General features: G+C 42.7%; 1 protein-coding gene across 4 annotated transcripts in view; it reads left to right on the top strand.

The window, feature by feature from the left end:
• erbin (erbb2 interacting protein) overlaps window positions 1-27,623 on the top strand; it is a 55,721-nt gene that overhangs the window by 3,967 nt on the left and 24,131 nt on the right. For 3 of the 4 annotated variants that reach the window (XR_015110308.1, XM_086186612.1, XM_086186614.1), the window contains exons 2-7: window positions 4,402-4,480; window positions 21,236-21,430; window positions 21,753-21,870; window positions 25,325-25,403; window positions 25,526-25,615; window positions 27,007-27,063. Coding sequence is in view for 3 of the 4 variants with exons in the window: in XM_086186612.1 (XP_086042738.1) it covers window positions 21,245-21,430; window positions 21,753-21,870; window positions 25,325-25,403; window positions 25,526-25,615; window positions 27,007-27,063 (530 nt within the window). In the remaining variant the exon portion in view is untranslated. The remainder of the gene's footprint in view (window positions 1-4,401; window positions 4,481-21,235; window positions 21,431-21,752; window positions 21,871-25,324; window positions 25,404-25,525; window positions 25,616-27,006; window positions 27,064-27,623) is intronic. The other variant, XM_086186613.1, reaches the window with a different exon arrangement.

Genomic DNA, 27,623 nt, shown 5'->3' with positions numbered 1-27,623 from the left:
GGTTGCAGGAGCGCGTGTGCTTTATTTGGCTTAACAATGAATTAGCTGCGTTACAAAACTTTTTAAAGTTAAATGACGCTTGAAACCGATTTCCTATCTAATTCGTGACCTACCACAATCATCAGTTTGCAGGTAGGCGCCATGTTTGTCAAATGCGAGCCGTGTATCAAAATTTGACTTAAAATTCAATCCAGTGGTCCTGCAGAGACGTTCTGCTCCACATCTTCATCTTCTACAGACCAAGGAAAACATTAATGTCAAGTAGATCCCTACAAGAATCCCACTGTTGTTTTTGGGTAGTTGTTTTTTTCAATGAAAATTAGAATAACAGTATAAATGGACTGAATTTAGAGAACAAACATAATAAAAGTACCTTCAGGCTCAGGCCCTAATTACCATTTGCCCTCCTATCAGTATAGTCACAATATTATTGGATGTAATTGTAATTAGATATTTATCAAAATCATGCAGCCCTGGTTTGGGCAGCATGGCACTTTCCAATTTTGTCCTTAAAACAGTTAAGAATTATTGCTTTGTATTACACCACCGACCACTCAACCACAAATACATTCTCAATGTGGGGCAGCTCGTCATCGTAGAAATTGAGGGCATATGTCCTCCGATGGAAAGAGTTGCGCAAATAAGTTCCATTGAAATATTAGTCTCATATGCTTTTTCAAAGACTCTTCGTTTGACCTAGAAAAAAAAAAAAAAAGCGTCATTTGACTACGAACGATCAAATGTTGCAAGCTGGAGGTCTGACCTAGTTGAGCTGATTGAGCCCAGAAGCTGTTATTGAGGAGGCTGTCACACCTGTAGTCAGGTTCCTGGGGTCGGAATCAGCGGATCATTAGGTCGTTAGTGCTCAGGTCGGAAGCCATTTGTAAACAAATGACATGCTGTCAGGCATTTGTCCATTTGGCATCAAACATTTGTGTGGAAAATCACTTTCTGTCAGTCACACTGACAGGGACAAGGGAGCAGCAGCAGCAGCATGTTGCCATTACAGCTTACAGAGAAGTTGTGTATGGACAGTATTCCATCCAGAAGAGACCTCGTGGATGGAAGTGCGACCAAGATGATTCTAACCAAGACCCTTGAGCTAGAACTGGGGGGGGGGGAAACAAGGTTCACAGTCTGTGGTGTGGAGGTTTTGGATCTGGATAAGACAAACGTCACAATTGTGATTGTCATCTTGTCCAGGATCCTGCAGCTCTGCTCAGCTTCTTCCATTTCTGGTGTTTGTCAAATTCACTCCAGTTTGGCTGCAGCGGAGGGCAAACACAGAGTTTAACCAAAGTCTGTGACAGAGCTCAACTTGACACAGTTTAAGTGTTTGAACTGCTATGTCGTCTTTGTTCAAACTGTTAGGAAAATGTAATGTTTATGCAGGTCCTCAGATTGGTCTCGGTAGCAGGTCAGGTGTTTTCCTACGAGCCAAGTGTTTGCTTGTGTGTCTCAGTAAGCAAGTGAAAGCAGGCTGCAGTGTTAACGGTCGATACAAAACGCAGGCGGATTTGATTGCAGACGATGACTGGAGTTGTGATGTTGCCAGTGCGGTCAGGTGACAAAGCAAAGGTACAAGATAGCACTGTGTGGAGATCGGTGTCTTGTTCCGAGCACCCGCTTTTTATAGATGCGCTTGGACCTTTGTCCTCATGAGAACTGATCACTGGAGACACGATCAATGCGGTTGTTTTCAGCTCAATCAGTCATGACCAGAAAACTGGCCAAGAAAGCCAAGGTGCATGTGACCTCCTGCCAGTACAAGCACAAGCAGCACAGCGATGATTTACCATCACATGCAAAGCCACTCAGACAGTAGCATCGCAGCCGCACACATGCTAACTCCATTACAGAAACGCTACGAAAATTCATATTTTCATGCTGTCGGTTTACTCAGACGCGTTTCTTGAAAGGAAACCAAAACTTTATTGGCCTAAATGAGAACCTGCCCCTGAAATCCTGAGTGTCAGGCATAGAACAGACAGAAAAAACAGAACTCTGCATCTCTGTGCATCTCTACGCCCTGATAGTAACTCTTGACAATTAAGTGCTTTTAATGTGGAGGATGAGTTAAGAGTCAGTCTGGGACTCCGTTTATTGTTATAGATTTTTTGGTAGGTATATCTTCCGATGGCTATCAAAGCTGGCTCAACAAATTCCAAGGAAATCGAAATGAGTGATTATAGATGGTCGGTGGTGAGTGACTAGCCTTGTATATCTCTGTTTTGACTTAGTATTGGTGGCCATGCTAGTTTTGAGATACATCATCACTTTTAGAGATGTTCCATATTGATTGCTGATATTTCACAGCTGATTTAGTCAGATATTTACAGATGTTATTACCTTTACATGAAAACAAATTTAATAAGATGTTCCAATTGTATTCATATTGGGAAAACGCGTGTAAATGCTGTGAATTTGGGGGGGGGGGGGGGGGGGGGGGAGTCATGGTGTTTAACCGCATTACAGAATATCAGCCGTCAGACAGCGGTGATGTGCCGACCGCAGCTCTCTGAAACGCCATAGAGTGAAGAAACTTGGCCAAATCCAAAAGCTGAAGGGATCTTGATTATTTATGAAGCCATCTTTGTGGCACAGAGCCGGTGCAGACCTCGCCTCTGCACCACCAGGTTGGACCCCACGCTGAGAGTCTGCCAGTTCCCTTATCATGTAAAAACAGCTTTGGGGTTTCAGTGGAGTTGATGCGATCAGACTGTGCGTTAGGTTTGATTGGCAGCCTGCAGCAGGCTTCCACCGCAGGCTAACGTGTTAGAAGGTTCATCCGGGAAGGTTTGAATAAGTTGAGAAAACATGCATTGGCTGTTACTGATCTCACCGGTGCACCTGGGATTTTTTTTTCCCCCTTCTCATCAATACATATTGATTAATTGTTACAGTCCTAATTGGCATGCATGTTAGCAGCAGGTCAGAGCAGGGCCCGAGTGAAAAGCAAGTATTTGTGAAACAGAAGAGGCTGTTGGTGTAGCTGCAGTCCCCACCCCCCCTCCCCCATCGCTAACACCCCAATTTAAAAATTAATGCTTTCATTTGCTTTCAGTGTGTAATGGAGGGAACTTTTGTTTGGCGAGATTCAGTATCCCAAACAGATGAGACGGAGATAAAGGCACCGAAGAGGAAGTGGAGCAGAAACTAATGAGTGTTAGTGCAGTCCAATGTGTTTGCAGCTGATTGGAAGACCCTATGAATAAGTCAAAATATCTTTCTCTCTCTTCCCTCTCCCCTCTTCTCTCTCCCCTCCTCTCCTGCACTGTAGCGCTATTGTGCTCAGCGAGTATAGTGGAGGACGATGCTATCTTTGAGTTGGCTCAGTTTCTCTCCCATCAGCTGGCGAGGCTAATGCTTTTTCAGACCTGCGCGGACAATAAATGCAGTGTTGATGCTGCCAGAAGAGCTAAAATATCTTATTTCAAAGTTCAAAAAAATATTTTCTTTGAACGTGACATTGTGTACGCAGTTTTTTTTTTTTTTATCAGTGTCAAGAGTGTACAACATGTTTGTACAACATTCTTATTCAGTTGGGTTTTCTGCTAAGCCTGCTGGTGTGGTGCTAATGCTATTATAACAGGATATTTTCCCTTGGTGACGGATGCGCTGGGACGCTGTGGCTCTCATTCGTTTAGTCCCATGTTCTTCTTCTGAACGAGTCCAGAGCAAACCGATGGCGTTTGTTCGGCGGGTGTTGTGCGTTCGTGTACACGTCTGAGATTAAATCACAAAAAGGGACAAGAGAAGCAATACAATGTATCTCTGGCGATGTATCTCCAAGTAAAACGGTACTACATTGAAATGTACAGCACTGATGAACCCCACACTTTGCAGGAATTATGAATTGAGAAAGAATTGATTGCTTGCATTTGTTGTTGTCTACCTGAACCTGAAAGATATGCTGGGCACGGATCATTGGTGGCCGTGTTCGACAATACACCCTGTTTTTGTTGTTGTTGTTTTTTTCATGTCTGTTTTACTCCAAACTATATTTTAAAGGGAAAAAAAAGGTGCTGGTGCATGGAAGAAGATGTAAAACTTGTGCTTAAAATCATGAACTCGTTTCACCGTTCTTATAACAGCAGAAGTTCCTCCCTGTCGGCCAGTTGAAAAATGCAGGCTTGCAGATATTTTCATGTTGAAATAGGAGCTTTTCTTCGTTATACTGTATATAACGTGTAATTAAAAAAAAAAAAGGTTTTCATAATTCGCAATGCTCAAGGCCACAACGACAATGAGCAAGGTCAAAGTAGATGTTATTGGTTGATAATTGGGTTTATATAATGAAAAGGATCGCAAACGGAGTTCCTCAGGCTCATGAGGGAATCTGAAGTTTGCTTTTGGCGTTGGATTAATGCTGCATGCTTGTGTCTTTTACCTGTTTTTCAGCAGATAAGCGGACTTGTTGCCGTTGGACCTATTACCTGTCATCCACTGGAATCCAGGCGCTTGAGTCCTAAATGACAAGGTATGTAAGGCAGCAGCATTTATGTCGGGTCATTTTATTTGATCTTTGTTACCCCAGTACACCTGCCCTGCAGCTTGTGGCCACTATTTGGCTGCTGTTATATATATTTTTGGGTTGTTTTTTTTTTTTTTTTTTTTAAGCGTTCATCTTGAGAGTGACCTCATGAGTGTTTTGTTCTCACGGAAGTGATGCATTTCTCTCACTTTAGTCAAACTCCCCAACAAGAAACAACAGGAGTGCCCCACCCTGTTCTCCTGGAGGCCACGGGACATGATACACCTGTCAGACTAGCTTTGTGAGCAATCGGCATCCCATTTCATTTTAATGGAGTCCAAAATAGCGTCTTGTCGGATATCGGTTGTCCTACTTTGAAAACATCGCAAGGCCAACACACTGTTTACGTCTGGATAGTGACATGTATTCAGTGTGGCAGCTGTAGTGATTGTAGCGCTGATGAACAACTGTGATTATTCTGACAGAGATGGTAGTTCTGGCATACAAAAATTCATGGGGGGAAAAAGTGGTTATGGGATTTCTGCTGGTATGAACCAAACGAGCGTGTTCCAATACGCTTGGAGAATGTGATTTGTGGGTCGGTGTATCTCCGTAGCTCCGCAGGCCTTTTTTTCTAATGACATGTTGTGACATCTTTTACCTTTTTAATCAAAAAAGATGAAAAAAAAATTTGCAGCTCCGCCAATTTGGGTTTCGATAATTGTTCAACCTAAGTAGATATTTCGTTTCATTTCTCGTTCATGGGGCGACTGAGGCTGTCAGGCGGTGAGGTTTTGGTAATCTTTATGGTTAAACGTGTCCTGCCGTCGACGCTGTCCAGGCAAAAGCTCATCCTGCTGTAAAAGGCCTCCGGCGAAGGGAATAATTGCTTGTACTGTGAGTGTTAACCACGAGACAAAGTGACTGGAAGTGATGTGTGAATCACGATCATTTCGTACATTTGCTCACATAAATAGGTGTCTGAAAGCATCATGTCATGTTTTCTACACCAGCTGAGGGAAAAAAATGATCCGGAGGCAGCAGGATGATCGGGGTCGGTTGGGGTTTTTTAAAACCTCTGATAAATTCTACTATATTGGGGTATATTCTATATATGTATTAAGTAAAGGTATAAGTGTCCAATGGGTCCAAATTGGAATGTTAAATTTTTTAGTAACTGGAAGAGGAAACTGGATCCGTGTGTCTTTTAACACAAATATTGGAGATTGGGGCCTGCCTCTCCTGTTTGAGACGGCAGGAACATGTTTGACATAAAAAAAAATTGAAGGATTTTTCCAAGTCTGAAGTACCACATTTCCACATGTACTTGTTTGACTGCTTGGCTGGTCCTCTCAACCCATAGCCACCCTGTTTGCTTAACTTCACGAGTTCTTTCATCAATCCACATTCAGTCGCTGGGTCGGAGCCTCGTTCGACACGTTGTTCACGTCTCACTTCTCTCACGCCACCAAAGCAGGAAAACATTGGTGTCCGGTTACAGGATCGTAATTGTCATTTATAAGCTGAGAGTCCTGTTAACATTGAGAATTGTTGGAGTCTTTCTTTGACATGAAACACCTAATTTAATGTGCTCTGAGAACCGAGGGCTCGTTTGAATAAAAGTGGCATAAAAAAATATTGTGCAGCTCAGCCTGAAGCTGTGAGTCTTGCCGCTCTTTCCTATAATTTCCTCCTGTTATCTTTAGCTTCCAGTGCGGGTTTTTTACCTCCTGACACTATCGGCAGACATATCTCATATGTGAGATGTCCATTGTAGGTGAGTTGTAGTTTGTAAATAATTGGTATAACAGCTATATCTTGTGATGGAGTGAATCTGTGAATTGACTTAACTGTCTTCACCCATGTGATACCATATCTGAGCAGAGCATCTTAACTGATTCGTCCATGCCGGCAGATTCGGCTGACTGTTTTTGGCTCTGAGGCAACGTTGCTGTTATTAGACTCCAGTTTTGTTTTGTTTGTTTTTTTTTTCTCTGTGGAGGCGCCTCCCCGTCCCCTGGTGGGGCAGCGCTGACACATTAGCGGCCAACTTTCTCCTCAGACGTCTGCTTCACAGTGTTGTAGGTGTACAGGAAGAGGGTTGTGCTGCACCAGCTCGGTCTCCGTATGTCTCCCTGATATGTTTCCATTATGGATGGAAATGGAGAATATTTGGCCATCAATCATTTCTGCTGAGGTTGCTCAGCTTGCCTACTAAGACCAGTGATACACAGTTCAATATTTGTTCAACGATAAACTCTAGATACACTTTTAGTGACCATACAGAGGAAGATTGTGGTACTGCCTCTCATGTGTGAAGCTGCAGGTGTCGTTGGTGCTCCCACACCGACTCCACGGCCTTCTGAATGTGGGCCAGTATGTTGTTGGACTGGATATAATTTCTATATGCCATGTTTTGTCTTCAATTTCTTTTTTATATTAATATATATATAAAATTCCATGATCTTTCGGAGGCTCAATATAAATGTAACTCTCTGTCAAGATTTGAGGAACGTAATAGGATGTCAATGCTCCAGGGAATCTTTACAGCCGGCTAATTCTGTTTATTGGTCCAAATTATTTTTTTTTTATGGATTTAATTATTGTTAACATATTTTCTGCATCAAGAGAATATTTGTGCAGCATCCATTTTCATCTCGGGTTTCATAGTCAAAGGAATGAATCTGCAAAGCCTGCTTGTGTGCTGCTAATATTATTACAAAATAGGGTATTTCCCCTCCATAAAGGTCGGGGATTAACGGAACCCATGCACAGACACAAATCCACTCTTGGAGTTCAAAACCATGTTGATCAGAGAGAAGTTTCGGCATTCTGCTGGTGTTTGCCCTCTTGAATTGAAATGATAATTCTTTAAGAAATTGCTGCTTGTGCTGTCTCCGGAATAAATTTGAAATTCAACTCGTGAGATCTGTTGTTTGCACAAAAATACTCGTTTAAGTTCAGGGGGAAAATCATAGTTTTGGTTCAGGTAAGCGCTTATGTTTTTTTTTCACATCTGCAGTTGACTCAGTGATGGATACAACTGGTTGAAATTGGTTTGAAGAAAGGTCAGTTTTCTGCAAGGACCTGTAGTTGTTGTTTTTTTTAAAGTCAAACTGATGAAGAGGATACATTTTGAAACAAAAAAAGATGGTTAGTTCCAAGCTTTTTTGTCCTGATCCTTGTAAGAAAGTTGTCTTTAAAATGATTTAATTATGTTTATTCCCCATATTTTTTCAACTAGCTCTATGCTGATCCATCTTTCCATGCAAATGGGTTTTTTTTAAATTTAAAACAACATTTAATGAGCAAACCTTTATGCTTTTTAACAAGGCACTGGTGGAATTTTACCATTTCCATGCTCTCTCTGTAGTTGGTAAACCGAGAAATGTGGCATTTGTCTGCATGAATTCAGGGCTCTGACCTGAATGTGTCTGACCTGGTTATTGAAACTAGGCAAACTGCAGTGTGTGTGTGTGCGTGCGTGTGCGTGCGTGCGTGTGTGCATGCGTGCATCAGTTGGAGATGCATCATACCTGATGTGGATGTCGAAATGATTCAGTAGAACTGTAATATTTGAGAAGAATTCACTTCATTTATTGCCACACAAAGCAAATCAAGATTTTCACTTTATTTTATTGCACTTTTGCCAGGCTCGCTTTTTTCACGATCCATTCCTCTGCTTCCTCTGTCTCTGGCCATCTGTGGGAGTAGCCTAGATCATGAGCCCTCCAGGTCCTCTTGAGCCTTGTGAGCTGGAAACGAGACATACAGTATCGGGCTGTTGCACTTGAACCTACTGTACATTCCTCTCAGCAGAGTAGGTCCACTCTTAACGCCCATTCTGTGCTTATCTCTTATGCTGTAGTCCAAAATAAACAGTGAATACGGTGTTTGTTAGAAGTTTACATACATGGTGTCGTGTGACGAGCTTAGAATGGAAGGGTTTTTCCTCTCTGTCATATACAAGCAAAACATCAGATGTTTACCACTAATTTTATGTTGCGTGACTTGGATTTAGAAAAAGATTGAAATTTGAATATCGGTGCACTAAGAAAACACAGCATGCTTCCCGCTTCTGCATTCATGGCTCAATGTTTTACATTCAGTTGCAGCTCAAAGTGCTTTACATGAAAGCAAAATAAAACATCGATATGCTCTTTATTCGGAGGACCATTTATGCACGGATAGACAAAGTATACCAAAGTGTCCTAAAGATAAGAGCCATGCACACACATGGTTTATTAAGGAAATGCTACAAAGAAAACGGGGTTTGGATAAATCAAAGAGCCACAAACTGCTCTGTAGTTTAGGTGCAGAAAAAGTTGAACGCCATTCCACCGGACCCAGATGTGTGTCGTGTGTACGAGAGTTAAGATTTTCACCTTGTGACAGGAGAGATCTCCACGGATTGCTGATTGAGGGCATGTCTGGGATAAACTGTGTAGAGTCAGACCAGCTACCGTAGTGCTCTGTGGAAGAGGAGCGTTTTGAATTGTATTCTTTTTGTACAAACAAAAGGTTTGGCAGTGAAGGTTTCGGAGGACTGGAGTTATGTGGTCTGACGTTCTAGTCCTGGTCAGAAAGCACACATGCAGCTGTGTTCTGAATTAGCCGGAGTCTACTGAGAGTTGGGTCTGGAAGTCCAGCTCGCTGACGACAAATGCATGCATGAGTTTTTGATTCAGACAGAGAAAGACGGACTCTGATTTTTGGATACGTTTCTGAGTTGGATACAGACAACCTTGTGATGTCATTCATTTGATATATTAAACCAAGACCAAGGGGGGGGGGGGGTTTGAGAATTTTGATCAGACCCTTTCTTTTTACTGACCTGGACTCTAAACCTTTTTATATCAACTGCCATTTGGATTCAGCTCCCAACACCAATATGATTTCCTTAGAAGATTCAGGCTGGGTTTTATCAGCATTTTCTTGTCTTGGGAACTAACAAAAACTTCTTTGGCTGCTTTTTTGGCTGCTACACGAGCCTCAGAACACCCAGTACCGTGATTATTGTTCCGATGGATCGGAGCACCAGAATCTATAAACGGCTGTTTACTTTTGAAGTAACGAGACAGTTTACTGCATGGGTTTATCATATAAACCTTGTACTTTGTACTGCTAGGCCACTCATGCACGCTCCGCCCTCTTGTGTTCTTTTGTCATCGTGTTACCCTACGCAAGGGCGGAGCGTGTGCTTGTAGAAGTGGAGTTACATCCAGGTGACTAATATTTCTTTAATAGTTAGTAATTGCAACCTGAATTAGGCTTCTACCATTCCAACCTGAGTACCATGCACTCTTTCTATAACCCCAGCGGTTGCTTCAACATTTTTAATAAGCACTAATGTCATTGTTCGGATCTCTTCTCTGCAGAAATGAATCCCAGGAGCTCATATTTAACTAGATCTCATATTTAATTAAGAACTTGCTGGCAGAAGGGATTTTTGAGCACTGTACTATTTATAACCAGCAGAGCCTTCTCCCGCTGCCCTGGTTAGGTCTTAATGAGGAGAAAACCAGTCTTGTGTACTTTGAATCACATCAGACACAAAAGTATTCTTCAGTATTAAGTCTTTGGACATTGTGTAGCCAAAAGGAAGGAAAGAAAATTAGAAACATTTTTGTCGGTCCTTGGAGAGGGTTTGGGGTTAAATCATCGGCCAAATTGTTTGAACCTAGAAAGCACTTGGGGTGTGCATACCGTTTTCCAAGGCTAGCGCCTGACCCCTTCTCACTGGGGCCCTAAAGAAGCTGTAGATTCTGCCTGTAGACGTCCTCAGGCCACGACTCTCCTCAAACAGGAAAAGACCTGATCATGTAGGGTGGCTGTGGTTTTCTGTTCCGAGGCAGGATCGTCCGCCTCACCACAGTAACACCTTAAACAAAAACATAGTAACCTGTCACTTAAGGTCCTAAGGTGTTTCTGACCTAATGTGAGATGGATCCTGTTGACCAAGTAGGAGTACATCGAATGCATCATTTCCTGTTGCCGCCAAGCAGTACTTTAACTAATCTACCCCGAAATTTGGTAATTTTCTTTTTCTCTTGAACTACAACCTTCCACCAAGTCCGGTGAAAATCGGCATCACTGTTTTTGCATAATCTTGCTGACAAACAGGCGCCGCTAAAAACATGGGCGCCTTGGCAGAGATGTGACGCAACGTCTATTTGAACAGGCTATGTAAACTGTTTTAGCATGTGCTCATCTGGTCTCAGCTGTTTGCTCATCGCTAAGTAAAGTTGCAAGGATGGGCAGAGTGCTGTGCTTCAGTTCATAGAGCAATCTGTGGAGTCGAGACGGCAACTCTGCACTCCCAAGTACAAAGTCTAATGTCGTCTACCTCTTGTCACCACACTAACTGTCGCCAGTTTCACACGGTGTCCCAAGCAAGTGGTTATTTGTTTTGCCTGAACTGCCACTTGTTGCACTGTGCTGCACATTTTTAGGGCTTCTCAACAGAGGCGACCGTGGCACAGAACCAACTTTCCTCTCAGTGTTTCAACTGTGACATCACTTTCCGCTATTGATTTACCATCTCTGCTGCATACTCTTAATTCATGCGTCTTGCGCATTATTTGCACTGACAGTGACACTGAGTGTGAACAGCTGTGGTGAATTTGTCTCACAGGATACCCTGTTGCTGCAGACCTCAGCAGAATTGTCGTCAGCCCTCATGCAACCAGGAAGTGGCTTTCAGGGACAGAAGAAGAAGATAAAAAGCTGTGGTTGTAGTTCTCATCATGAAACTAATATACAGTATTACGCCTTTGTCTCACCTGCAAATGGAGGATTGTCTCTCTCAGACCTAGAGGAAGCCTGTACTGTTGAACTACTGACATCGAGAGCAGTGATGCAGTTCGCTTATCTGGATCATAACAAGTAATCAGACCAATCAGAGCGGTCACAGGTTTTTCTTTATGTATATCGATTCTGAATCTTTTAAACAATATCAGAACTTGTTTCCCCCTCACCCTTACATCTCCCATACCAGCAGGATTTATTAGCTGTCTCCTGCAACAGCAAGTTCTCACTCATTTTTGCAAATTGATCGGTTCTGCCATTTCGATGGTGTGTCCAAGATTTTTTTTTATTTGCGTCATTTTTTTTTTTGCAAAGTGAGAGAAAGTAGAAACACATTGCCGATTTTATGTGTACAATCTGTGGGAATAACGCGTTGAATGTTGGAGCAGATCCATTTCGAGTTCACACTGTAGGTTGCACATCAGTTTTTATTTTTGTTGTATTGCTCAGTCGGCCATGTCATCATGACCAAACAGAATGATTTGCTAACCAGATAATGGGCGGCGTCTGGGGTTGATGAGGCCGTATCTCCCCCTCTTACTCTCTGAATGTACTGAAGGTAAATGCATTTACTTTCTCATGATAGGCTAATCAGCAGATTAAACATTGCTTGGGTAGATCATGCCATGTTTTTGATCCATTGTCTGATAGATCACATTGTGACATGCAACACAACCTCAGGATTATGAATAGAGGCATTCAAACACATCGAGTTTTCCTCTCGACAGACAAGAGCCCTTTGTCTCAGATAATCCTTCATTCATGTCTTAGTAGATTTACATTTGCCCACATTTGATTTCTTTCTGTTTTTCATTCTCTCAAGTAGATTCTCGAGAACACACATCACTATGAACATAGGACTACATTTGTTTGACACCCTCGGTCACCCTCCTCCTGCATATCAAGCAGGGGAGGTGTGACACCTGCAGTTCATTTATGATTTTTTGTCTCACAAGGATTAGGTGGGATGCCAAACAGACATAAGTAAATAAATGATCTCATTTATGTTGAGTTAAAGTCTGATTGAAACCCAGTTCCGTAAATGTTGGTCTAAAAACAAATCGCCCTTTTTCTCCTTGGAGAACCTTGTCGCCTTACTTGCCAGTGTATCGCAAACAGAGGTCTGCTCAGGCATTTCCTGTAGTATTGTATGCACACATTTCAATACTTAGGATTTCACCAACTGTCGCGAGTGAAGGAACAGAGGATGTGAAACATGCTAATGAATCACCTTGACGCAGGGTCGTGAGGACCTAACCTTTGGAGGAGGACTGCGTCTTCCTCTGGGGGATCCATGACATCTCAATAACCTCAAGTGCCTGCACAAATGAAGTGGAATGAAGACTGCATTCATTTGCCTGAGGCCCATCCGTGTCTAAAGATATAGCATGGAAATTATTCATTAGAGTAATTATGATAGCCATCTCAGAGGGAGTTGAACTGAAGATACTCCAGATGCAGAGTATTTGAAATCCTCTGGACGAAAGTGCCGAGAGTAAAAGACGAAATGAAATGTATCTCATTACGGCTTCAGTTGGTCCTAATTAGACATGATGGCTAAACACAACTCGCCGTCTCGTTTGTCCAGCTTGATTTTACTTGATGGGAATATTTTTATTGAAGCCATTTATACCTCATTCTGCCTCACATTTCTGTCACAATAAACACCCATTTATGTGCACGTGTCACATGATGCAGTAAACCATCTCTGACTGATAAAATTCTCTCATTTACTTCGACATGTGCAAGATTGTTGTTACATCTGTGAGACAAACGCAACGCCACTCTTGTTCCAATGCTAGCGTTAGCACTCGAAGCTATGACCACCAGTGGATTCTCGTGGGCGGGGTCCAGTAGTTGTACATCACGGGTGTCGCCAAAACTGGGTATTGTAGTTGGAACAGAGAGTAGCTTGACTGTGAATATCTGGAGCAAGTACCTCATGATCTGTTGTCAGTATGTTCTGTTACAAGCTGGGTTCAGTTATTTTAACTGGTTGTGTTTACTTCAGTGGCTAATTACCTCCACATTTAAACCACACTTTTTTTTCTGCTCTAACGGTCATTCCTCTCCATCATTCCAGCTTCTTTCTCTATATCCCCAAAGCTCATTGCACACAACATGGAAACTAATATCTCTTTTCTACTGAATACACCCAGGAACATGAAGGTTTTTCAACTTTACAAAGCCGATTGAGGGGCCAATTCCTGTTTGTGCTGACCCCCCCCCCCCCCCGCCAACTCTCTCTCTCACACACACACACACACACACCATGCATTAAAAATGTCTGTCAATTATATGAATAACCCATTGGCTGGCTCTTTAATATGAAGTACATTTTCCTCTGGTAAACTATTAATGTGGATGGAGACTTCAGTCCCTGGGATGCACTTCCCTTCCCCATCTAGTTCGTCACTGGTGGCCACAATCAGAACCAAATTATGCCAGTTCTGAAAGTTTGTAAAGCATCCCAAATGCACTGATTAATTTATCAACTTGATTAATTGGTTAACCTGTCATGATGGTACATAAAGTTCAGCTCTGAGGGAAAGAGGTCAGGCACTGCAACAATATGTTTCTCTTTATATTTTCAAAGTGATGAAGTGCAATAACCTGCATAAACAAAAAGTCCTATAAATACAGAGCTGTGTTTGGATGTGAAATGTAAATGTGCCGCTGGATCTTCAACCTGCTGATGTGAGTTCAGTCTACCAGAGCCTGTCTGTCCAGAGTTGAAAGTTGGGAAGATGCTGTAAAAGCCACTTTGTCTTTGTCACAGATCAGATTACTTACCCCCATTTCACCACAAATTCAAAGAAAACAATCATGGTTTTGTTTTCTGGAGTCACGCAAGACCACTGAGACCTAAGAACGCCGGTGAGAACCAAAACCAGAGAGAGTGAAACTGGAACTTCAGGTTCCACTTAGTTGCATACCCCCGCTACAGATACTGAATACGTGGCTTTCTACCCATTTCAGCTGTGATTCCAGACAAAATTTCCTGTTGCTGTTTCATATTCACGGGCCGCTTCCTATGTTTAGTCATCAAGCCCTGCCATAGAGAAAATATGTTAACTGCCAGCAGTGGTAAAATAAGAAAGATGTGTGTCGGTGTAGATGTGCTTGTGACTGCATTGTTTGAGATTAGCATCAGTATGCAGACACGGCTGTGTGTGTCTTAGTCAGCTGCTGAACTGTTTCCCTCTTAACTCAATATTCCACTGCATTATTGAGAAGCAGCAGTTCTCCTGTTGTGCCAACTGGAGTTGAGTATGGTGCTGTTAATGAGGTGCCTGGAGGAAAGGCATCGTTAGGGATCGTCTTCAACGCTTCTCTTTAGTGTAGCAGTCTTCAAACCGTGCCATTAGACTAAACAACACACAGCTTAGCTATCATTATATTAGGCATAAAAACCACTTCTGTAAAAGTGATTTGTGGAATAACGCAGCTAAAATTGTGAAGGGAGCTTCTAATTATGTGTAAGATAACTTCTCGGTTGAATCTGTGTCATTCCAAGACTCAGCTTTATTTATAGCCACGCTTCTAAAATCTCAAAAACCCCGTGGCCTACAGCGTCACACAATAGGGCCGCACAAGTAATGGACTTTTTATCGATATGGCAAAGTATTGTTTTAGGCTAACTTTGTGTCACGATGAAGCTAGTTAGGTGAAATCACAATAACAACAGTAAATGATAATAAAGAAAGGATGATCCATTATGAGGCAATCGCGCTACTCTGGGTTTATTTATTTATTTATTTATTTGCATCTGGCTCCCAAGATTTTGTATTGCTATTTTGGAAACAGACTTAATATGGAGAACATTTCCGTAGTTAATAAGTGTTTTTATTTTTAGGTAATACTATACAGTGTTCCTATTGTTGCTTTGAAGCTTTTGATGTCCCTCAAAATACATATTTAAAACATTTGTAGGAACAGTTAGTCAGCTAATGGGTTAAAGGGACTGCTAGTGGAGCCGGAAAATCCTTGTTCGGGGGCGGTTTCACATTTCAAAGCAGTGTGGTCATTCTGGTGTGTCCCTAAAACGAAATGTACTTGAATGATAGTGAAATATGGCATTTAAAGTTTTAATATCCATTTAACAAGATTAGCATGTTGTTAATCCTACACTTTCCTAGTTATTTCTATTCCTCTGTATGATTTATCAGTGGAATATCAAACGGGATCATGGTGGAGTACATGATCCCGTTTGATAAGTGTTACAGCTGCATCATGGGAAGGGTGAGAAAACAATCCAATAGTCCTCTGGCACGCCACCCTGGGTTGAGGAAGTTGCTTTTTCTTTCCTCTTCCTTCACAGATGGAGGCAAATCGAAGGTATCCCACGGGCTCGCCAGGCTCTGGTGTTGTCCTTATGTTTTGTTTTGTTTTTTTGTCCTGCGTGGCTTTTGTTGCCATAATCTCCAATATAAAATGTTTCAGCTCTGGCGCAGCAATCCTGTAACAGTTGACTGCAATCTGGATCAAAAGCTCCTTTCATAAGGCGAGGGCTAGCCCGTACTAATCACATTCTGCCATATCAACCAGACAAGTACTATTTACTATAAATAACACAAGCCGCTTGCTAATGTCAAAGGCTGCACTTGCATTTCCTCTTTACACACGACACACATGAGCACAAATGAACCACACGAACTAACTTTCTGTTTCTGTTTAATTCTTTGTATGTCATTTTCTTCCCTTGTGTTTTCCAATATTTCATGTCCTCTTACACCTGAAGTCCAGTGGTTACGTGTACTCTGTGGGGTGGAGTGAGTGGACATTTTAAGCCGTGACACCGACTCCGTTTGTCCTGCCCGCCCTGCAGCGCAAATTGTGCAATTTAAATGCTTGGAGAACCACGTCGTAACACAGCGTCAAAAGAAATGAAGACCTATCGTGTAAAAAAGTGAAGATGGCATAGAAATTTGTCCGCTGACGTATGAAAAAAAGCCAGACAGCATTGCAGTTAATAATACGATTTTTAGCGGTGCCTTGCAGAAGCTTGCAAGTGACTGCTGAAAACAAGTCAGAAGAATTTAACCAGCCGTTAACAAATATACGTGTCGTGCAGGGATGTTGGTGTTTTGGATGTGGTCACTGTTGCCGCGCCGACAGATTACAATGATCACTGACTGCACTTTGGCACAGGTTGGCCTTCAGCCTTGCTAAAGTTTAGTCACGAATCGATATCTGGTGGAAGCACACAAAGGTTTTGTCTCCCAAAAAATTCCAACTGGATAAAGTAGAATTAAGCCGATGGGTCCAATTATCTGGGCCTGTCTCCTTCGCTTCTTCCTTTCAGTAACGGTTCTTATGCTTTGACTTATGTAGAGCTGTCTGTCCAGCTTGTCTTAATTTATCTGTCAATAGCTTTCATAAGCAGTTAAGCAAGCTCAGCTGTGTGCTTTGTGTATGACTAAGGGGCTGGGGAGCTGATTCTACCCTTGACCGTAGTCTCTATAGCAACAGCACTGACCCAGGAGGCACTTGAGTTACAGGGACAGGGTTGTGGCACTGCTTTCCCGGCTCTGACTGGGAAGAATGAACTGGGGGATCTATGACTGGCCTGCCCTCTTGACTATTTCATTCACTCTTGCACAGAGGAAGCCACAAGGACCATTGCCAGGCTGCCGAGTCACATGTCCACCATTCACACATGCCCACACATTTTGAAATATCGAAAGAAGCACAGCTTTTAGGTGCTTTTTAACCGTTTCACGTCTTTTAGGCGAGAGAACATGCTGTTTTAAGTAAATTCGCTGCTCAGACAAGTAGGCTAAGAAAGAAAATCTCTGCCAAGAGCTTAACATGTCTGGAAATGGCAATTGCATGTCTTGAACTTTCTTAGTTGAAAAGTCAGATGCTCTTGATGGAGTAAAGCTGGGTGAATGTAGTGGGTCGGTCATCATTCCAGTAACATGTAGGTCAGTGGATAAGCCTATCTATGTTGCAGGCAGCGAGGTTCTCATTAGTGTAGTGCCTTCCAGATTACTCTTAGCCAGACACACAGTATACATAGCACTCCTGTAGTTATGCAGCCCACTTGACTTTGTTATTGTAGGAGAAAGCAAAAAACACGTTAGCAACTGGGGCTGCGCAGTGAAATCGAAATATGGCCTCCTGCTCTTTTTAAATCACATCATACAGACTTGAGAAGACATCTTCGAGAGACGTTTGTTAGCAGAGGATGAGGAGAGGAATTACCTTCAGTTGGACAAGTTGTAATTGGTCATAAGGAGCAGCAAGAACTGCAAAAAAAAAAAAAAAGAGGGTTTGCCTGTTTTAGCCATTAGATATTTTTTGAAAAAGGCAACAACTTCCTCGTGCAGTCGTAAAAACTTTTTTTTTTTGTGATAATGAGGGATTTTTTTTTCCCCCTGAATTTTGCCAATTCCATCAACTTTTTCTCCAGCGTGATACTTCATTAATGTTCATCAGAATACTTCGATGGAAGCCAAACGAGTGAGAGGTTTCAGTACATTTTCCAGTAGCCTGGACTGAACACAGACCCACATTCTGGTGAAGGAGCAAGGAGATGGGTGTTAGTCGGTTGCCAAATCAGCACCACAATTCTGAAAACGTGACAGTTTGATGGGTTTCCTAGGATAGAGGAAATGTAGAATGGTGAAGGCACATGCAGGTTCAGCTACAAACAGTCTGCTGCGACAAGCGGAAAGTAAAAAGAATATTTTGTGTGTGGAGTCATGAGAGTGCTGCCAGTTCTAGCAACTTTCTGGACAAAACTTAATGACTTTACACAGAAGACACAGATGGAGACCAGAACACTCTCCCCTCTTCTTGTCTCTACGCGCAGGAAGCAACATAGACGTCAGTGAACTGCACTTAGGTCGACTAATCTAGTTATTCTAACTCTCTCTTTCTCTGGGTGACATGACGTTGTTGTTTTTTTTGTTTTTTGTTTTTTGTTTTTAATTGGGCTGTATTTCAATCCCTGTTTGAGTCTCACCCCATCGTCACTCCCCTGACACTGACGAATATATAATTTAGGGCAGCTTTATAAGGAACTTGGCACAAAGAATTTGAGAGAAGGAAAATTGTTATTGTCCGCCGCCGAACCAAAATGTTGCTGCTGTTTTCTTTGCCATGTCTCATCTTGTTGTAACCCTTAAAAAAAAACCAAATAAATGCAGTATGTCCCGCCATCTTGCCCCTCCCTCCTGAAATCAGAGTATCTCATGTCCTCTTCATACTCTCGAGTTCCTGCGCTCATGTCAGAAACCCACGAGCGGCACCAGTGGGTTGCCTAAAATCATGTTGTCATATTGCTTATCACTATTTCAACGCAAAGTGGATTTAAGGGCGCTGTGACGTCGGCGGCACAAGTTGCTGACGTAAGTTGCTTCGTATTGACAAATGCTGGTCCGGCCGATTTGCATTAAATCAAACTGTTTTAAGATTTTTTGCTGGACAAAGTGGAAATCGACCCCTTTTCCTCTGGTGACTCTCAATCACACAACCCCTCCCTCTTCTCCCACTCTGCCCAGGATGCGTCATCCACACACTTATTACTTGAGGTGAACAAAGCCAAGTCCTATGTCATCCCCTCTGGTGATAGAGCAAATAACTCACAAGTATTTTTAAAAATGAGCAGCCGGCTCTCGTTGAGGTGTGTGTGTGTGTGTGTGCGTGTGTGTGTGTGTGTGTGTGTGTGTGTGTGTGGCTCTTAGTTGAATATACCTCTTGAGAGTGTGGGTGTGTACATACATGCTCTTATTTTTAATGAGATAGAGGGATGGTTGACTGCTCCTCCTTTGACAGGAGGTTTCATTATACTGTCATTATGATGGTTAAAGATCATTACTGGACTTGGCCCAAAAGTAGTTTGGATGATCTGGGGGGGATGGGGGGGGGACTTTTTCCCTCCAAGGACCAAAACTGAAATACAGTGTGTGGCCAGAGGTTAAAAGAAAAACACTGTTTTTAAAAATGTAAAATGACACTAAGACATCAAATTCCCTTAATTATTATTTAAACTTTGACATAAATACGGGTCGCGGGTACATTAAAAATGTATTTTTCTTTGAGGCTCCTCCAATACATTGCATTCCTTTCCCCCCCCCCCAAGTATATTTGAAAGAAATCAAAACCAGGAGAAGACAAATGCACTGTTACTTGAGAAATATACGGAACCATCCAATGCATGAATAACTACAATGTCGGACTGCATGTCCCTCTGCTGCCTGTTCAAATTATGGGAAATAGTTAAGCATCCTACATATTTGAAAGACATTTTACCTCACAAATACTGATTTAATCTATAGTTCATACAAAAGCCTTTTTATGTTTTTTTTTTTAAGGTTTTGCAGTTCAAGCCTCATGACAGGCGGTTTTTGCCCACAGAACTCACTTTGGCCAATCATTCAAACATTTCAACGCGTGAAACCATGAATCTGGGTTTTCACACAAGTGACCAAATGCCAGCTTCAAAAGAATGACTGCCAGAGTTCTTTGTAGCAACCTCTCAACCCAAATGTGTACCAACACCCACACACAGTCTCCACTGATAGCGCAGGCCAAGGCTATCACAATCGTACAGCTCAGCGAGACACTCGGGATACACAGCGAGGGAATATCTCGGAGATTATGAGCTGCTGTGCCAGTGTACAGATTAAGATGAGGGGGAGCAAAAGTCACATTCTCTACATGCTTCAGCAAACAAAGCCTCTGTTGACCAGAGCACATTCCATAGTGCGTACTGTACTTGAACAAAACCTCTGTGTTGACCCGAAACCCAAGCTTGGAAAGTTCAGTGTGTGTGTGTGTGTGTGTGTGTACATTAAAAAAAAAAAAAATCCCCCCAACCAGATTGAAAGCCGAAACAGCGCTTCGACTCGCGTATCTCTTTATTTTACAGCGGGGTTTTTAGATTTCCAAAACGATGGTGGATCCATGGCCTACTTCTTCTTTCTTTTTATCAGCGTTCCGTCTTCAGCCAGTGAGACTGCAGCTTATATGCTGAAGACAATGAGAAGCTGTGCATATTCAGCCATGAGAATTGCAGAAGTGGTGCAAGTGTACTCCTACAGCACCTTATGATGCAGAGGTCATTCAGGGTAGTATGCATTTTGAAATGTAAAGTATTATAATAAGAGTACAGTTGTTGCTGCTGGAAAAACACAACTGAGAAACTCATATTAATGCTGAATTTTAAAAGGAAGACATTTCTTTTATTTCATGAACATTTGGAGGCCCTTGATTTTACCGCGCTGTTTTGACTTCTGCTGCGTTTCCCTCTTAAAATGATTTTTTTTTTTTTTTTTTTTTTACCAAGTTCTGATTTGTTATTTTGGGCTTTTTGAATAAAAGTTGATTGATTGATGAGCAAAGAAGAAGAGGTGATATAACGGGGGGGGGGGGGGGGGGAAATGACGTGTCAATATTATCCTGCATCCCAAGAAAGATGTAATCCAAAGAGACCTTTACAAATATTTTGTAGCATTATAGAAAAAAGAACAGTCTTCAGTTTTGTTTTGAAAATGGCTACTTTGGGGCAAGTCTTAAGTTCCAAGGGGAGTGGATTCCTTCAGCTGGCAGCCTAACGATTAAAAGCCATCACCATGTTTGGCGTTAACTCTGGGCACTGAGCTGATGAGTTCCTGCAGACCTGAGACACCTGCCAGGAATTAGGGATTTATTATTGTTCACCATGTACGCTCCTGTGGAGAGAAAAAAAAATCGGTAAAAAAGAAGTCAATTCTGTTCTGGCAAATACCTCGACAGCCACATGGCTATGATCCAGATGTGCAGATCTGATGTTATGATCAGTCTGCATGTATGCGTTCCTTACTCCCCTCTACAGACTGGATATACGTTCTATCAGAGGGATAAAACATTGACTCGAGGCTGAAGTTTGAAAGTAGCACTAGACATCTGTCTCCCTCCTCAACTAATCCTTCACTCCCTCTGAATGTCTCTGTTTTCCCTCTCTAGTGCCTAAGGATGTCCAAGCGGAGCCTGTTTGTTCGCCTGGTGCCGTGCCGCTGCTTGCGGGGTGAGGAGGAGGCGGTAACGTCTCTCGACTACTCCCACTGCAGCCTGGAAACGGTTCCTAAGGAAATCTTTAGCTACGAGAAGACCCTGCAGGAACTCTACCTCGATGCCAACCAAATCGAGGATCTGCCTAAAGTAAGGCACACGGTGATGGATAGAAACTCGTTCATTTTTACTCCACAAACTGATTGAAAAACACCGCATTTCTGCTGAAGTCACGATGTCACTGCGTATCTAACTTGCTTACCCCATGTAAATAAGATGGCAGCGTGCATACTTTTTTATTGCAAGAAGTTTCAAGACTATTAGGACATTTAAACATCAAATTTCACACTCGATGTGCCATGACCACCAAGCATATTTTGATGACAAAAATCTAGGTCAGGATTGGTTGTTTAATTTACTGCCTTATCGTCTCTCTCTCTCCCTCTCTCTCTCCGCCATTTCTCTCCACCAGCAACTGTTTAACTGCCAGTTACTCCATCGACTGAGCATGCCAGATAATGACTTAACAGTGTTGCCGGCAGCCATCGCAAACCTCATCAATCTCAGGGAGCTTGACGTCAGCAAAAACAGTAAGCAAAGCGACCTCTTGTTGTCCTGTATGTCTTCATCCCGGTAACTGGAATCGGTCGGTCAGACCTCGCTGCTGCTGGCAGGATAAATGAGGTGTGTAAAACAGGGGCATCAGATTCTGCTGCTGAAACCTGAAAACTCTCCACAGGCTTTGGTTCAGTGACCCGTGAGGTCCAGACATGTAACTAGTTGTCTCTCCTGCTATTGGTGCGTAATTGCCAGGGAAAAAAAGCTAGAACGCTTCCAAGGTATTCACAGATAAAATGGCACAGCAAGTTACATTTACTGGAAGTGATGACATAAACCTGCATGACTCCAAACCCTTGATGGATAAAGGCTGAGTACAAGCTTGAACCTGCACTGCATGTGTGGGATCTACGTAGCAGAGTTCAGTCGTAGGGACAAGCTATAACAAGGGATGGAAGTCAAGAACCTCAGCCCCCTGAACCCATCAGATCCTCTCATCAATGCCAGTATGCTTTCCTTAAATGTGCTGTTCGTGTGGTATGTGTACACTGATGGCAGCAAGGAGTCGCAGTGAGGGGTAGCAGCGGCCCAAAGTGTTGCTTCACCTCACAAACAGAGATGGCAACAGTGCCAGTTGTAATGTCTGCACAACGATCGTTTCATTTTAATTTCAGCACCACGTTAACGCATCTCTCTATGCATGATAAGTGCCGCTTCCTCCCAACCGAGCAGCGTGTCTGCCGGCAAATATAAATATCCGATGTCATAATCCCATTAGCCCCACGCAGGCTTGTTGAGCAGATTTCCTCTTTGACTAAATGTGATGGAATGCTCTCCTGTTTCATTCACCGCTGATGACAGCCGGGCTGTTGCTACAGCAGCTCTCAGGCTGCAGCCAGCTTAAGTTGCCCATCAGCTTCACATCCTTTCAAAGTAAAAAAAGGATCTTTGCAATTTATTTTCACCTCTTCAGATGTTATTAGCCAGACATCCGCTCTCTGAGTGGAATCATTTCCTGCAGCCAGCAACAGTGGAGCTTTAGCACACCTGGATGCTGATTTAGACTTGTGCGTCCTCTCTAAGTAGACCTACGCCATTGTGAGCATTTCTACTTCTGTGCTCGCGTGGCTGCGTCACATGCAGTTGCGTTTCTAGAGACGTGCACGTCAGGTAGATTAGATGGAGAATTAAAAAAGGGGTGAAGTCGCAAGCAGACTTTTCAACGCCTTTTTTAAAGCCTTAAATTTTAGGGTGTCCCAGTATCCTTCATGTGACCTCAGCAGCACCCCTGAGGGCACATGCTTAAAGTGGCCTCCTACTTCCCAGTGGGGCTTTAAGATGAACTGAGAAGATGTTGGTGATCCACGGTCAACGTTGCTGTGATGGATACACGTCGCAGGCACCTACAACTGTAACTCAGTGTTTCTAGCTCCTCTATTTTGTTCAGTCTTGGAGAAAAGGACACGGTTGCATTGATGCGGAAAATCTGTGTAAGCCTGCCCGAATCAATTAATAATCAGACTGATAATCAAAATAGACAACTGCGTTGGTGTCAGGAGTAATGTCATCAGTAAAGCCTCGTCAATTCTTACATTAGATGGAACACAGCCAGTCTCAAATAAACTTTAGTAGTATCTGCTAAATTTTGTAGGGTAAGTGACGTTTGTCGGTGTGGCGTCAACCGCAGTTATGATGACCATCATCGGTATTGTTGAATCTGACAGAGCTCTGAATCCCCGGAGCCCTTTCAGTGTTTCCTGTTCGATGAATCCCCACCTGATACCGAGAAGAGGCAGCAGACGCTTGTGAAGAAGTGTTTGAAGACCTGACAGTTCCCAGAACGGTCACGTGGCTGTTATTTTGAGGTTCCATTTTCATAACTTCCCGTTGCATATTTCTGCAAAGTTTTTTTTTGTTGTTGTTGGTTTTTTTTTTTTGCTTTAAACAAGAGCTTGAAAATCAACGTCAACGTTATCGCAATGTGTGACGTTACCCTCGGGCTTCTCAAACGAAGCGTTTCAGGCTAAGCAGTTGTAAAACCCTGACGCTAAGCAGAGCACCTGTCTTTGGCAGAGAAAGGTTAAAAGGTAGATGCAATATAAATGAATGAGAGCAGAGACAGTTTAAATCAAACAAGTGCTGAAGGATGTGGTGGTGCGTTCATGAACCAGAGCTACGTGTGTCGTGTTGACATTTAAAGGAGCTTATCTGTCTCCAGAAAGCGCTCTTTGCTTAAGTGCTGTGAACACAAAACAAAGTGGGTGGAAATGAACCTTGACACTTGATCACATCCCCACTCTCATGTTGTTTGGTGAGAATTTACAGACGATCACGGAGCTGAGTTGGGGTTTTGGTTTTCCCCTCTGTCCTCCTTCCTCTGGTCCTCTATTATTTCGTCACCTTTGGTGATCTCCACCGTGGTTGTTTAGAGAGAGAAAGGTGCAGAGCCTCTCTTAATGTACTTGCAGCGTACACAGTTGGAACAGAAGGGCTTCCTGCTGGGTCGCTGGAGTATTCACAGCCTCTCCCTCTGAATACCAGCATGATGGCTTGATTTATCCCTCCCTCCTGTTCGCTGTGACAGGAGCCGTTAGTTTAGCTTTACTGGTAATGAAACAGTTGAGATACAACATGCAGATGTTCAGTACATGGGATGGATGATAGGGAAATATGACTTTGAGTTGATATTGTGACCCCCCCCCCCCCAACTTTTATCTTCATTATGAACGATTATTTTATACTTTTTTTTGTCCACTGGCCTGAAGGTTCTCTGACAAGCTCTGCACTTTAAATGTGCTGAATTGTAACAGGCGAAGTCTTGACCACATTGAGTGTTGGTGAGAGCTTCTAAATTTCAGTTATATTATATATATATATATATATATATATATATATATATATATATATATATATATATAAATAAATAAAAACTGAAATCCAGACTTCACCTGTTACAATTCAGCATATTTAAAGTGCAGAGCTTGTCAGAGAACCTTCAGGCCAGTGGACAAAACAATATATATAGTGGATTTTTTTTGGTTAAATATCTGTCCAAAAACATGTTATGTAATTGTCACATTTTGTATGAACTGAAAAATTCATGTTAATGTTGTGAGCTTGAAAAAAAATAAAATAAAATATATATATATATACTTTTTTTTATTTCAAAAACTTTTTCCCTTTTTTTTTTTTTTTTTCCCTGGGATGTGTATCAAACAAAAGGTTCCATCAGGAGAGGATCTCTGTACAGCACTGCAGGACTTTTATTTTAGAATAGTTCGACACATGTCTTGCCTTTAGCAGTTATTGCATCAGCCATATTGTTGATTTTGATTTATTTTTTTCAATACATTTTGGTGAATCGTTCTGCCCTGTCTCAATAGCAATGGCTTGATTAACCTAAATTTGGAGTAAATGCCTCGCTCCGTGTGGTACCCAAAATTCAAATCTGAATGCGTGCCTTGCTGTGTTGACGTTTCTCTTCAGGTATCCAGGAGTTTCCAGAAAATATCAAGAATTGCAAAGTCCTAGCTATCGTGGAGGCCAGCGTGAATCCCATATCAAAGTGAGTAGCGACAACTGCAGCCCTTCGTCGCCCTTTCACACGCATCGTTGAGTTCTTTGTTGTTGTCGAGGCAACAACCCTGACGCGATCGTTCCCGTGATTGATCCCGTGTGTGTCACCAGGCTCCCCGAAGGCTTCACCCAGCTTCTGAGTCTGACGCAGCTCTACCTGAACGATGCCTTCCTGGAGTTCTTACCCGCCAGCTTCGGCAGGTTAGTTTCACTTGCCAACAGAAACAAAGCTCATTCAGGCTGAACTTTTTGTGTGTGTGTGTGTGTGTGTGTGTGTGTGTGTGTGTGTGTGTGTGTGTGTGTGTGTGTGTGTGTGTGTGTGTGTGTGTGTGTGTGTGTGTGTGTGTGTGTGTGTGTGTGTGTGTGTGTGTGTGTGTGAGTGTGAGAAGCCAGTTGATGGGATTGTATTACTGACAGTTGGTTGAATACCATGGCCCTGATGAGATTTATCTGATTTTTGAACGTCATTGTAGGATGATAAGAACAACTGTGGAGTGTCGTGTGTTTGAATTTCTCTTGTTTGAAAGGTATCCATTTGAATTTTGGCCTGAAAATACAAATCTACCTTTACCGGTTTCGAGTTTACTGTCAGAAATGGAACAAAAACCTGTTAAGTATTTACTGAGCTGATGCCGAGGGATGCGGGTGCGCTGCTGTTAACTGCTGTTCTTTTGCCGCAGTGTCACTGTGGCTGCATGGGAAGGCTACGTAAGGAAATGCCACGTCACATAGCCTGAGTCAAGTCATAATTGTTTGCGATAAGTCAACTCCAAGTCTCAGACCGGAGTCGCCATCGTCTGCTAGCTCTCGCGCTCCAGCTCCTGTGTAGTTGAGGTGTTAAAGGCTTAACAGCTTCTCTCTGTATGTTCTTGTGTTGTTTGTCGTTTAAACATTCGGTGTTTAGCCCTCTCAAGATTAAATAGGCCTGATTACACAAAACACGCAGGAGGAGTTTCCCACTTGTTAGCAGCGCTGGCCCGGCTCGTTCTCTCCCTCCATCTTAGCTCTGCAAGGTCACACCGGACGGACACCACAGACGCAGGATGCCAGCAGCGTAGCACGGTTTGAATGTAGCCACAACGCCCCCTGTTTGTTCCGTCTATTTTGCGGCGTGAGTTCGCAGTTACAGCGGAAACGGATTCATTAAAAAAAAAAAAAAAATTGCAAAAGATAATCTTGATGCCGTGTTATGTAGAAATGGGAACTGATTACACTTTAATAATAAGATTTGAAGGTGACGGTGCGCTCCAGTCGCCTGGTCTGCTCCTTTGTTGGTACAAGTCCTGACCTGAGAACCATGGGATTCTGGCCTACATTCAAACAAGTGGGAGCTCATGCATTTCTTTTACTAGTTCAGCCTCACAGCAGCACAAGAGACAATTAAACTGCACCCTTGGCTTTGTTAATCACCTGAAAGCACTTAAGTAATTTATCCATGTAGGCAGGAGAACCTCCTGGCTCCAGAATAAAGGTATATACAGGAAAATGAGGGTACATCATAGTGCGGAAATCATACGTTGGATTATGTCAATTAAATATTAAAAGTTGTTATTAGTACTTTAATGTTGCTTCCTGCTGTTGTCTGCTTCTAGGTTGACTAAACTACAGATCTTGGAACTGAGGGAAAACCAGCTAAAGATGTTGCCAAAGTAAGCTGTGTTTTTTTTTTTTCACTCTGCAAGGCTGATGCACAATTTGGTCACGAAATAGACGAGTGGTATCTATTATTGCTTCGTCACGTCTCTCCTCTGACGACCCCTCCCACCAGGTCTTCCGTCCTGCCTCTTTGATTCACTCGCCACACCTCTGACTGTAGTGTTAAATTCCGCTGTGTTACATAAGAGCCCCCTTTCCTTGGCTGCTTGCTGTGACAGGTTTTATAATCCTCCACTGAAGCAGCGGTGAGGGTTATTTCACCATTTGCCACTGGGAGACTAAACGCCCCAGGAATATTTGAGAAAGCTCCAGGTGATTGTTGGGGGGGGGGGGGGGGGGGGTTACTTTCTCTTTCTGTCTTTTCTCACGCTTCACTTCCATTTCTCGTCCTGCCCTTTTCCCCAGCAAAACTCCCTGTTTGCCTTTTTATCCTTCCTCCCCCTGGCGCAGAGTTTACTTTTATCTCACACTTCTTATTTTTCACTGACCGAACCGCTGCTGTAAGAAGTTCAGTGCAGCTCTGCCGATCTCGTCCTGCTCTGTTTATGTGACA

This window comes from Aulostomus chinensis, chromosome 19, assembly GCF_037954235.1.
Source record: "Aulostomus chinensis isolate RoL2024-O1b breed Wild chromosome 19, RoL_Achi_v1.0, whole genome shotgun sequence".
Taxonomy (NCBI): Eukaryota; Metazoa; Chordata; class Actinopteri; order Syngnathiformes; family Aulostomidae; genus Aulostomus; species Aulostomus chinensis.
The sequence above is the reverse complement of the archived record's forward strand: the minus strand, read 5'-3'. Positions and strand labels throughout refer to the sequence as shown.